The following is a 12,384-nucleotide window of genomic DNA, read 5'->3' on the forward strand; positions in this document are numbered from 1 at the left end:
CAGGTTAAATGCCAGGATTCACATGATACTCCCCTTTCTCCCTGAACTAATACATGGCTTTCCAGGCACAAACATTTTCACATGTAGTAGGCAGAGAAGTAGGCAGTACTGATGAAAAAAAAGGGAGATCCAGACCCAGACCAGGGCCATCATAGTCACAGCCAGTTGTACAGCTTGGAGGAAAAGTGCCTGGAGAACAACAGCCAGCAATAATTAATGTGTATTGTTTTCTACCTTATCAAGTGCAACAGTGGATAATTCTCTTTGATAGTACATAGACTGGATATTCAAAGAAACTTACTGCTAACCCAAAACTGGAGGAGCCCCAGATGTTTCAAATTCCTGATCTTTTCTTCAGAGATTTTATGAAGACTTTTAACCTCTGTGAATATATTTGTCTCTTAGTGCTTCCATCTTAAGTGCCATTTTTTCATCTTTTCATTATTCAAAAAATGCTAATAAAAAAAATGAATAGTCATAAGACCCAGACCAGAGTAAGTTAAGAGGTCCCTTTTCTCTGGTCAACTGTCCCTTAAAGTGGGAGGCCAAAACTGAGAACAAACATACCAGAATTGTGCTTGCTAAAGAAACAGGGCCTGGGCTGCAGACAGAGCAGAAGACAGCAGCCTGGAATTCTTAGCAAGAGAGCAAGAGGGTTGTTACTAACAGCAAAGTGATAAATGCTGTTAAAACAGAGGACACATTTCTCTCTATCAATTAAAACTGTTTTTCACATTTAAGCTATTCAATTCTAGTTCTTACAAAAATAAAACAGTTTGCCCAGCTGCTTTTGTCAGGAAATCTGTCCTTGCCTTTTGTCCTGGGGCATTTCTGATTTCAGCAGTATTATTTGTATTAATAACAACAACAATAACAATAATATTGGTGACAGTAATACCAAAAGTACTTTTTTCAGGTTTCAGAGCCTCTACTGTTTCCTCAGATGTCAAGAGATGGGATTCTGGGACTTCAGTCAGTTCTAGAGAGCCTGAGGCTTGCACAGAGAGCTGAAAGCAGGTAAGCCACTGCTGGGAATCAGGTTTGCCTAAGCTTTAGTGTCTGATAGTGTCGGGTTTCAGGCTGGCCAAATGCCAGGCACCCACTAAAGTCGCTCACTCACCCTCCCATGCCACAGCTGAGCAGAGGAGAGCTCATGAATTGAGATAAGGACCAGGAGAAAATACTCCAAGGGCAAAACAGGCTCAACTTAGAGGTATGAAGTGAATTTATTACTAATAAAATCAGAGAAGGATAATAAGAAGTAAAATAAGACCTTAACAACACCACTTCTTTCCCCGCCCCTCCCTCCTTCCCACTGGCAACACAGGAAGACAGGGTGGGGTTTTTGTCAGTTCGTCTCCTGAGATCGTCTTACACTGCTCAGGGAGGGGCGTCCTTCCTGAGACTATGGGGTCCCTCTCACAGGAGACAGTTCTCTACGAACTTCTTCAACGTGGGTCCACTCTCAGGAGAAGCAGCCTACCGCACCTGCTGCAACGTGAGTCCCTCCTACAGGCAAACAGTCCTCCCAAAAATCCAGCAGCATGTTGTTTCCTTCACATGTTCCTCCTCCTCTTCTCTGACTAGAAGGAAAACCTGTGACTTTGTTTTGATTTTATTCTTAAATATGTTGTCACAACCTCTCTGATTGGTCCAGTTTTGGCCAGCAGCATGTCCATCTTCTGAGCCATCAGGGATTGGCTCTGTCAGACATGGTGGAAGCTTTCAGCAGCTTCCCACAGGAGGCATTTCTGTGGCCCCCATGCAACCAAAAACCAGGCCATGCAAAACCAATACAAGAGGTTAATACAAATTGCTGTTATTATATCAAAATCACACTGGAGATAAGATTGAATGTTGCATGACTATTTGCCTACCCACTGTATAAATAATCTCTGTCATCAAACACAAAGATCATGCAGAGTTACTGGATTAAAAAAAACCAATTTAATTAATGTATAATGAAACTAAGCAAAAAGCCAAGATTAGATTGTTAAAGCACTTGTTACAAATAAAAGCAGAGTGCCTCTCTTTAGAAATAAGATTTTACTACCTTTGGTAAATTATTGTAATTTTGCCTTCTATAACAAAATCACATGGAAAAGAATCAAACTTCTAGTGACCCATACTTTGGTGATGATGGGGCAGTTGTAAAAACTAAGACACAGAGTAGAATTATTAGATGTGTCAAAAGATTTTTCTCCTGAGGAATCTGATTAATCAAGCTGTTGTAGAAATGCTTATACGGGTAACTATAAAAGTAGAACTTAAATTTTATTTTTGTTGCTGCTGTAATTACAATCAGAGACTGCTTGACCATGAAATGGTAAGCACAAAAATAAACAACCACCTCAGCACCTCCTTCCTTTTAATGTAGTTTTCTACATTGTCATGTATAATACATTTCCCTATGAGCTGATATTTTTTCTCTGAGATAACTATCTTGTGAAAAAACCTGTTTTACAGACTTATTAAGTATATGCAAAAAAAGCATATAACCTGATATTTTAAAATATCAAGTTTAAGACTTATTTTCCTTTAACTCACTGATTTTGCATTCTGAGAAACTATACTGGCCAACAGACCTCTGTGGTGTCATGAGTCTGCTATAGTGTTTTTGCTTCTCTTTTTCATCTCTTCTCCTAATGTGATCATCATAGACTTTTCCTTTTGCTGGTCTTACACAAGGAATTTGCGATTTGTTTTCTTTTATCATTTTTTATCATCTCCCAGTTGTGGCTAAAATATCTTCCACTGAATATACTAGTAAAGGTCAGGATGCACGTTTGATTTGCATGCTTACATCATAACCTATGTGGTATAATTGCCAATCCTACAGTCTTAGTAAGCTTTTTCTCAGCTACACAGAGGTATTCAGGATGCCATAGAGCATTTCTTTCTCCACTATTCTGGTTCCCCCCTTCTTTCTTCTTTCTAGCACAGTTACAATTATAACACATATCAACAGTTTATTTACAACATATGTTTTGTAAGTAAAGTTTTTGATTGCAATTGCAAGCCTTCTATCTTATTGCAATGTCTTCCTTTCATGGTGGCAAAGCTTCTTGCTGTCGTTGAGCTATGATTTGTGCAGATTTTGTGGGTTTGTGTGATTTTTTTTCTTCTAGAGCAGTAACAAATGCTAAAGCATCCATGACCTTTGTATGAATACTCTTCACACAACACCAGTTTGATTTAAGTGTATGTCATAAGATGCAATTAATTGCTTGTGCTCTCTTGGCTGGCTACTTTGAAACCCATTTTACCTGGACTTCTTGTAAGTGCTTTTTTTGGATCCACTCCTTATCCAAGTAAATTTGTCAGCAATACTGCGATTACTTTTGTTACTATATTTGAATTTGCAACAGCTTTCCATACTATAAAATGGAATTATTCCATTTCTAGGAAAAAGTCTTCCTTTTCCTATATTAGAGGGGTGAGATATTTATTTCCCCTTATCATTGCTGGCACGTTCTCTTTAGGAGAAGATGTAAGCTTTGGGAGGATTATGGTATCTGCTTATAGAAGAAGGTCACTACAAAGGAAGAACCTGCAATGACATGAAGAGCTGAAAGCAGAAGACAGTTACAGTAGGATGTGTAGAGCTAGGAAAGGCCAAAAATATTAAGTGGAGGACAACAAAAGGGATCAAAATGGCAGCAACAGTAAGAACCAGAAAAAATATGAAGCATATTTTGCCCCTTTCTTCTTTCTATTTCTGCTACAAAAATGAAGAATAAAAGGAAAATAAACCTCACAAAGAAATCCACAAAAAATTAAAAAAACACAGATGTGGGACAGTGAGTGACAGAACAATGATGCAAGTTAGATATTATTTTTAATAAACACTTAGGCAAAGTAGAACTACTTTTATAGGTAACACTTAAAAGCACTGACTTCACAGTAAGGCTAGAAACAATGGTTACTGCCTTGTGAGCCAGGACATTTGGTTTCAAGCTCCTATCTCACATTAGAAGGGGATTTGAAATGCAATCTGTACTTCCAGAGTTTAGTACTGTGGGCTGCTGGAATTGAAATCAGATAGATAGAACTCCTATCTCACTGCTGTCCGCTATGCATCTCCATGCACATGTACCATTTCATGATGGAGGGGTGGGGCTGCTGTTAAGTGCTGCAAAGCCACGTGTATGAGTATACCCAGGAGACTGGCAACTGTCAGGCTCTACAGGATTCACACGCCTATTGGGACTGACTGCACTGCTAAGCACCATTTAATTGCATGGAAGCATTAGGTAGCTACACAGTAATAGCAAACCTGAGGAAGGTTTGGGCAGGGTGAGGGTGAGCAGCTCAGATCTGCATCCTAAAGGAAGTGGTAAGATCTGTGTCTAGTTCAAGTTTTAGCAATATTTGAAAATGTTACACAATTGTTTCTATTGGTCTAACTTTTCTAGGTGCTGGTAAGCTCAGTGTTTGTTAATTTGTTTCTAGTAAGTTGGAAATACTGAGGAGGGAACTGTTTTTAGTGAGCGTGGTGGAGAGCTTCAACAGATGGGGCTAAGGGAGACCTGTGTTTGTATGTCTTATAGAACAAAACACAACCAAGTACAGGTCAGTGACACTGTTGTGTGATTTATAACTCAGGGTTTTGTCCATAGCAGGAATGTAACTATGTTGTAACTTAGAAGGGAAAAAAAAAATCTGGTTTTATTTAAAAGTTTTTCACTTTTCTTAGTTATTTTAAAATTGTTCAGCTGTGATGAGCAAAGGAGGGATCTATTTGTCTATTACAAATAGATCTATTACATAAATCTAAAATATGTTGAATACATATGCTAAACATTTTTCTCTTCAAACTGGCCTCCTACAGAAGCACCACAGCTGGGCAGATCAATCCCAGCTCTGTCAATAGGAATATTACCATTGCTTCAATGGGAACAAGGCCAAGCTCATAAATCCAGGGTGAAGACATTTCTGTCTCTTCCCTCTGTTCTTGGTAATGTTTTTGTTCTTCTCCCTCTGTCATGCTTAGTCATCATCAGCAGGTAGGTTGTGCAATATCTATTCAGGGACAAGTATACTGAAAACAGCGCCATAGGTCAAGGTTATAGCTTTGCTCCAAAAGGAAAAATACTGCCCTAAAAGAACATTCTCAATGAGAAGGCTGTTCTGAACTTACAACTGTGTCCATGTTGCATTTGAATGTCAGGACAACACCAAAGTTCAATAATATGTTGCAACTCTGATTCACATTCATTCATGCAGGAAGAGGGCTTTTTTATTTTACAGAAAAGGATGTATTGGGGATTCTCTTCTCATAAGGATCTGGTGTCTGTAGCTGCTAGCCTGTTTCAGCCTCAGTGCCTGAAATCCATACTTCAGGTCTGTAATGATTAGGAAGACTTCTTTTTTAGAGATGTTGGATTTTACAGCTACCTTTAAGAATTTTTTTCTGCACTGTGATGATATTGTAATATAAATATTCATAAAGGAACTTCGAGCATGAAGAGAACACTAACCAAACAGTAATTTGCCATTGTTGCCACTAGAGGATGTACGTTAAAAAAGAGTGAAACTGTATACTAGTAGTGCTCCTCCCAAAGTCTATTCCTTTCAAAGTATACATACATAGTATGACAGAGAACTATCCATGTAATTTAAACTTAAAAATTTAATTCTAGTGGGTTTGTGAGTCTACTGGAGAAATGAAAGGAAGTTCAAACTCTGTAAACAAATACAGAAAAAGAAGAATGAAGAAGTACTAGTTGCTTGGTGTTTTTTTTTTTTTTATTATTTTTGCCCTATGGATATTCTTACATCTGAAGGATAGTTATATCAGTATAGTTTTGTAAGTGCAATTTGATAAATTTAGTTTCATATTTTCCAACATCTTGATTTTATAAATTAGACACAAACCTTTCTCTGAGAACACCATTCACTAAGGTCTGTACTATATAGGGCTGGTTGAAGTTCCTTGGGATTATTACATGCAATTAAGCATCGATACTGTGGTTGCAGAATATCAGACATATATTGGAAAACCCCTGAAGGACCAGTTGATTGTATTAATATTCACATTAAATACTATAAGCAGTTTTATAACTTTTCCAAGCTCACAAACACCTACATTATTCCAAAACAAATATTAGATAGTATTTTCTATTTATTTTTAAACATTCTAGAAAGGAAATAGAAGTAGTTTCCAAAGTCATGAGACCACTTGGATTTTTGCATCTGTCTGCCTGGTAGAGCTTGAAAACTTGGAAAGACCCAAAGTGAGTTCTGTGTTATGATTCGGTACAATTTGTTTTCCTCCACTGGGGAAAGTCTTTGGGATTTTATTGGCACCAACTAGTTCCATGAACCTGACAGGGTGGCAGCCTTTCTCCCTGAAAAACACATAATTTGTGTTCTGAATTTCAGAAGTTTTACATTGCACTTGGAATGAACCCAAAGATATCTTAGATATTAAGTAGCCATATTCCCTGGATTCATTTTGCATTTAATGTAGCCCAAAGCAGGGCCTTAGAACGAATTTTGCAGCAACTACACCCTAGCCTCATAAGGTCTGGAACATGTCCCACATGACCTTTCCACTTGGCCTAACATCATGGAGGGCATCAACCTAAGTAGACAAAAGCACTTGAGGGTGTGACAACAGTGTTGTTACCAGAGGGTATCAGATGGGCAAGGAATCCAGCAGTGAAGAGCAGGCACTAAAGACAAAAGACATCTGTGTCTTTTAAGGAAGGAAAGAACTAGAGACCAGATTGGAGAAGACATTAGTTAAAGACATTTGAAGACCAAGAAACTGGATGGGCAGGAGCCAAGAGTGACTTTGAGAAGCAACAGTGAGAAAGAAAAGCAGCGGTATCAAGACTTCCTGAGACTCGGATGAGAAACTTGAAGGAACAACTGGAACTGACTATCTGGGAAGGTACAAATAAACAAGAGGCAGAACTGGGACTTTTGGATTAAGCATTGGGTCATACAGCCAGACTAATCTGTGCTTTTCCCAGGGGTAGAGGAGGGTTTTGCGCTAACCTTGCACTTGCCTGATCTTAGTTCAGCCCCTGGAACAAATCACAGATACTGATCAAATGCCTGCAGGCTCAGGGGGAATAGCAGCACATGCCTATTTTATCTCAAAAACAGCTTGGTATCTACACCAGCCAGGAGCTCTCTGGTTGCTAGAGGAACCTGTGGAGGCCAGACAAGCAGTCAGGGTAACACACACAAACAAATTCCAGAACATTAACTAAACTTGAAACCAAGTGAGCATGACTTGGCTCATGAACTGAAGGACAGCATCACCCCACTGCCTGACTTCATAGAAAGCCAGGTCTGAGGATAAGGCTGTTCTCCTGAGAAACTCTGAAGAATTTAACTTCAAGAATCATTAACAAAAAGATCCTAATTACTTTTAAATCCTGAGAGAGACTGTAAAATGACAAATCCACTCTAACGTTTTGGAGTATAACACAGATGCTGTCGATTGGCCTGTCTCATAATGTTGGCATGGGACATACTTCTCTGCCACTTCGGATGCAAGATATTACAAGTTACAGTTTGTGGAAGGGAAATGCAATAGTGCCCCTTGCGTCCATTCTTAATTGGCAGCTTCTTTTAAAAGGGACCTCTCCCCTTTAGGGTAATTAGTTCCTGGAATAATTGCAAAACCAGTATAAACCAGGAAAGTGCACATGCTAGAGCCACACAAGTGCAGAAATATGTGTATATAGGTGGTAAATCTGTTCTGGATTCCTGCTGCTGACATTCTATAGATATCTTAGAAAGTATAAACTCTGCCCATATAATCTAAGATTAAATAACAGAAAGCAGTAGAAATGAACATGAATGTTGTGCTTTTTGCATCAATTATTGATTGATGCTTCAGAAAGTTCCTTTGAGTTAAATTACCATTTTGACAATACAGCAATCAGGTAAGACACCCTTCTTGACCTCCATGCAGCAGCTCCAGAGGGGAAAAAACCTAGAAACCCCATTCTCCCTCAAAACACATAGCCAAGGATTAAATATCTCCAGTACGACAGTGAGTAGCATTTACAGTCTGAGGCTGGGACAAACTGTTTTTGAACCAAAACTTCAAAATAAGCTGTCATTAATTAGTAATCTCTAAAGAATGGCCTCTATCCTTGGTGCCTCTCAGTATTTCCTCATTTTACCAGGTAGCAGCAAGAACATTTCAGATTGCATCAGCTTTGAAAGAGATTCTTCTTTAGCTAACCAGGATGACACTCTATGTGGCCACTAGGACTTTGTCTAGTGACTTCTTGCTAAGAAGGATCAGCAACCCTATAAGACTTAAATGCTACATGAAAGATTAAGGCCAGGGAGGTCTGTGGCAGGATGAAGAATGATTCTTAAACATTAAGTTCTTCCTCCCTTCTTTGTTCTATGCCTTTCAGCCGTTATAAATTAACATTGACTCTCCTTAGTAGAGAGGGTCTCTTCTTAACTCTCATCATAATTTATACTTGGCTACTCCTGGATTTAAGAAGAAAGAATGACAAAACAAATAAGCAACAGCAAAAGATCATTTTGGAAGGAAAGAGGAAGTCTAACAGGCACTATAATGAAGAGTGTGATTTATCGGAACGCGCCATTTCCACATGATGGATGTGACAGCACTTATCCCACAGATACCCAATCAAGCTTCTTCAATTGTCAGCTCATGTTTAGTTGCCTCCTCAATGTTTTTAAGTTGACGAAGCAGCCACTCTCTTTCTTTCTTTCTCTGTTAACAGAAGAAAAAATATTATTTAATCAACCTAATCTATTCAGATACCACCTGCTTTCTGTATTTCAGATACCATCTACACAAAGGACTTATGACCCAACTCAGTTTTGGGTGGAGTTTTCCATTTGTTTTAAGCAAAGAAGCTTTTACTCTCAAAGCTGGCAAGTTTTCTTGTTTTCAACACACTCAGGAACAATATGGTACAGAGAAAAAAACAAAGCAGAGCAGAATTTGATGGCTTCACACTGACATGACAACCTTCAGAGTCTAACTCTGCTGCCTTCCTGTCCTTTCTATGGGCTTTCCACAGGCCCTTAGAAAATTACTAAAGTTTCAGAAAATGGAGTTCTTGTGGTCCACACACAACCAACACTTGCAGAGCATCTATTAACTTAAGCTTTCCCCAGAAAACCCTACATTAGTCAAAAGGACTGCTCACAAGATCCCATTTGCAATGACTGTAATTCTTTATATAAAGCACTACAGTTTGTATTTAACAGAAAAAGTTATTGTTCCTCAAATTTGGTCTGACTTGCTAACATTAAGAAACTTTAGAATTTCAGTTACTGATTTCTTCCTATTCTTAAGTATCTTCTAAATAAAGATATATTAAAAAATACACTTTCCACTTGGGTACACAATGAATCATACCAGCTCACAAGCTGAAGCAAATGCTAGTTTAGAAGTTTGCATGGCATCTTGTCTATGATAGGAATGGTATCACAGTGTTTACCAGGCTATGATGCAAATCATAAAGAGATGTCCTCACTGCTAAAGTTATGGACATGTTCCATTAGTAAACTATACCCACTTTACTAGGAATATCTGTATATATTCTGTGTTATTAGAAGTTTGTGTAACTTAGCTGTTGAATAACTAAATGAAAGCCTTTACCTGAAGAGTTTTATCAGTTTTCTTCTTTCTGCATTTTGTTACCAGAGGATCTTTTATCCCTGGTATTCCAGAAACAAGCCATGAGGGTCCACTCTTAGGAGTTACTGCAGCATCCACAAATGCTCTGGTGGTAGCATGACTTTCTGTGTTTGGGACAATCTTGTGAGCTGGCTCTTGATTTGATTCATCAGAGGCCAACACAGTGGAAAGCCTCCTTCTAGAAAATACAAGCTGAGAGCTTTGGCTTTTCTCTTTATTTTGTTCTTGCAAATCAAATGCTGTTGAAAGTTTTTTTGGGGACATAGGAGGAACGTGTGCATCAACACACACTAATGATACTTGAGATAATGATCTAATTAGATTTGATTGTGGCATTGGAGAGCCATAAATTCTCTTTGCAGCATCTTGGTCCTTGATTGACTGATTTGTCAGATCTGTAACAGATGGAGTTGTTCTTGAAAGCATTGAGTCCACCGGGGTGCTGTGTTTCACCATTCTCCTTTTAAGAGATCTTTTAACATTCAGAAGAAAGTCATCTTCCTCTGACATCTTGAAGTTAGGTTTATTGCCTTAAGAAAATAAGAAGATTGTGTCATTGTTCACACTGTAAAAGATGCAATACGAGCTGCTTTTTAGCCGCAAGCTGTTCAATCAAATCCTAAGTGTTCCTATTTTCATATCTATATTCTGTCTTTACATGGAATTTATCCTATATATAGATCAATTTTCAAGCAATTAAAAGAGCCATGTTGAAAACAGAACATGAGAACACAGCTGGTCACACATCCAACACCTACTCCTCTCTCAGCCTTTGGCATGAGGAACTCCAAGTATGCTAGAATTTTTAAAGATTTTTCATTAACTGCAACATCATTAAGATACTGTTTCCTCTTTCCAAATATATAAATAATATATTTTTGGTGTTTCAGCTGCTAACACTGTATGCTCTGTAGCTGAAAAGCATTTGATGGCAGAGGGACTACTGTTGTGCAGCAAGAAATCAAGTGCTCTAAAGAGATGGGCCGAGAATTTCTGGATTCACCAGTGATCTCTTAATCAAATTGCCACTCCCTTAATTCCTTGAAAGGGGGCTCACAAACCTCTTAACTCCCTTCTGTTTACTTGACATTTGTCTTACTTCAGCTGACCCTAAATTTTGATTCTAAAAAAATATATGTTCTGTGCAAGCCTATTTTAAACTGAATTTAAAATGGCAAGCTTGCTTATTCTAGTAGCATTATTCCTATCCATTTGCAAACCCCCAATAAAAATAAACTTTTTCTTTTAACTGGGGGTTTTCAAATGGGTAGGAATAATACTACTAACAAAAGCAAGGACACATTTTGTGTCCTTTTCCATGGAATCCCACAGTGCTGCAAGTGCTGTCTGTAGCTGCATCATCTTTTAGAAAAGGCCACCTTCCATGGCCTTTTCTGCAAAACTCTTAAAAAACAACTTTCCCCTTCTCTAAAAAGCCTTTTCTTTCTGTTTTTTTGCTACTTTTTTGGCAGAAAAGCCCAAGATAAAGATATCTGATTTGAGATATATTTAAGATAAATATCTAAATTAGGTGAGCAGTTAAGTACTCCTAGTAATTGTTGAACTCGTTGCTTTTATGAGGTTGTTCAGCTATTTCATGCAGGTCGATTGGCCCATATTCTAAGCTGTATATAGACTGTGGCCTTGGAGCAGCAAAACAGGACTACCATGAAACAGGGCACAAGAAGACAGGGAAATATATTTGCTGAAGTAAAAGGCATTAGTTCTCTCATTCCTTGTTTCCATCTGTGTAGTGTCTAAGTTTTCTAGTAGAGTTTCACATCCACTTTGTGTTTCTAAACACAGATGCAGCAAGAGATAGAGCACTGACTCTTCAATACAGCAGAAGTCAAGTGTTTTATGGGGTTTTTTTCCCCCCTTACAAAGAGGGAGATGTATTCCATCATAATTTTTATTTGGATACCCATTTTTTCTCTCACTTCTTTAGCAGTGCTAGCTTGTGTGACACATAGGCAGCATTCAGTCTACAGACTGCTTCATTTCCTGTTTAGTTAGATTGATTTCCTTTAGTCTTTATCATAGAAGCTTGCATGATTAAGCTTAGGAAGGGAATAAGGAGGACTTTACAGCTACCACTCCTCTCTCAAACTTATCCTCAGCTATATATTTTAACACTTTCCCCTACAGTATTATGCGGTCAATTATAAACTATTTCTTTCTTAAATTAATTTCCTACCAAAGCTTTTGTGGAAAACAACAGTGATTTTTTTTATTTCACATTTCTCTATGTTTTAGAAAGATAAATATGTATAAGCAACAGGTTTTTCTGCTCTAACACCACTATAAATAAAGGAGAGAAGCCTAGAAACAACAGAGAAATTTAATATAATATATAGAAATATATTTGAGAGTATCAGAGTGTATCACAGAGAATTCATTTTGCAGGAAATTTGACAAAATATAGCAGGTTTAACAGACCTACCAAGTTCTGAGGTCTTCCTTCCTTCCTTTGTTTTAGCTTCAGCTGCTGCTTCCCTTCTTATAAACCTGTCCACCCTGGCCATCCTTTGGTATAGATACTCCCTAATTAACACATTTAGCATTTTTTTTTTGAGTATTGACATTGCTTCTAAATGAATAAATACCCAATAGAAATCTGGGATTAATTAATCACAGGAAAATAGGATAGCCAACTTATTTATATGCTATATTTATTACTATTTAATTTCTGCTGTATGCTGCCTATTTCAATCACAAAAATACTCTAG

At 38.0% G+C, this 12,384-nt stretch overlaps 1 protein-coding gene across 2 annotated transcripts in view; it reads right to left on the reverse strand.

The window, feature by feature from the left end:
* Positions 1-314: 314 nt before the first annotated feature.
* ADCY1 (adenylate cyclase 1) overlaps positions 315-12,384 on the reverse strand; it is a 184,934-nt gene continuing 172,864 nt past the window's right edge. Inside the window, exons 1-3 of one of the 2 annotated variants that reach the window (XM_031503729.3) lie at positions 12,099-12,378; positions 9,617-10,185; positions 315-8,719 (exon numbers count right to left, since the gene is read on the reverse strand). In XM_031503729.3, coding sequence (XP_031359589.3) covers positions 8,633-8,719; positions 9,617-10,185; positions 12,099-12,240 — 798 coding nt within the window. In that variant the 5' untranslated portion in view covers positions 12,241-12,378 and the 3' untranslated portion in view covers positions 315-8,632. Of the gene's footprint in view, positions 8,720-9,616; positions 10,186-12,098; positions 12,379-12,384 lie in introns of those variants that run through there. The other variant, XM_085571600.1, reaches the window with a different exon arrangement.

This window comes from Lonchura striata, chromosome 2, assembly GCF_050655825.1.
Source record: "Lonchura striata isolate lonStrDom1 chromosome 2, ASM5065582v1, whole genome shotgun sequence".
Classification (NCBI taxonomy): domain Eukaryota; kingdom Metazoa; phylum Chordata; class Aves; order Passeriformes; family Estrildidae; genus Lonchura; species Lonchura striata.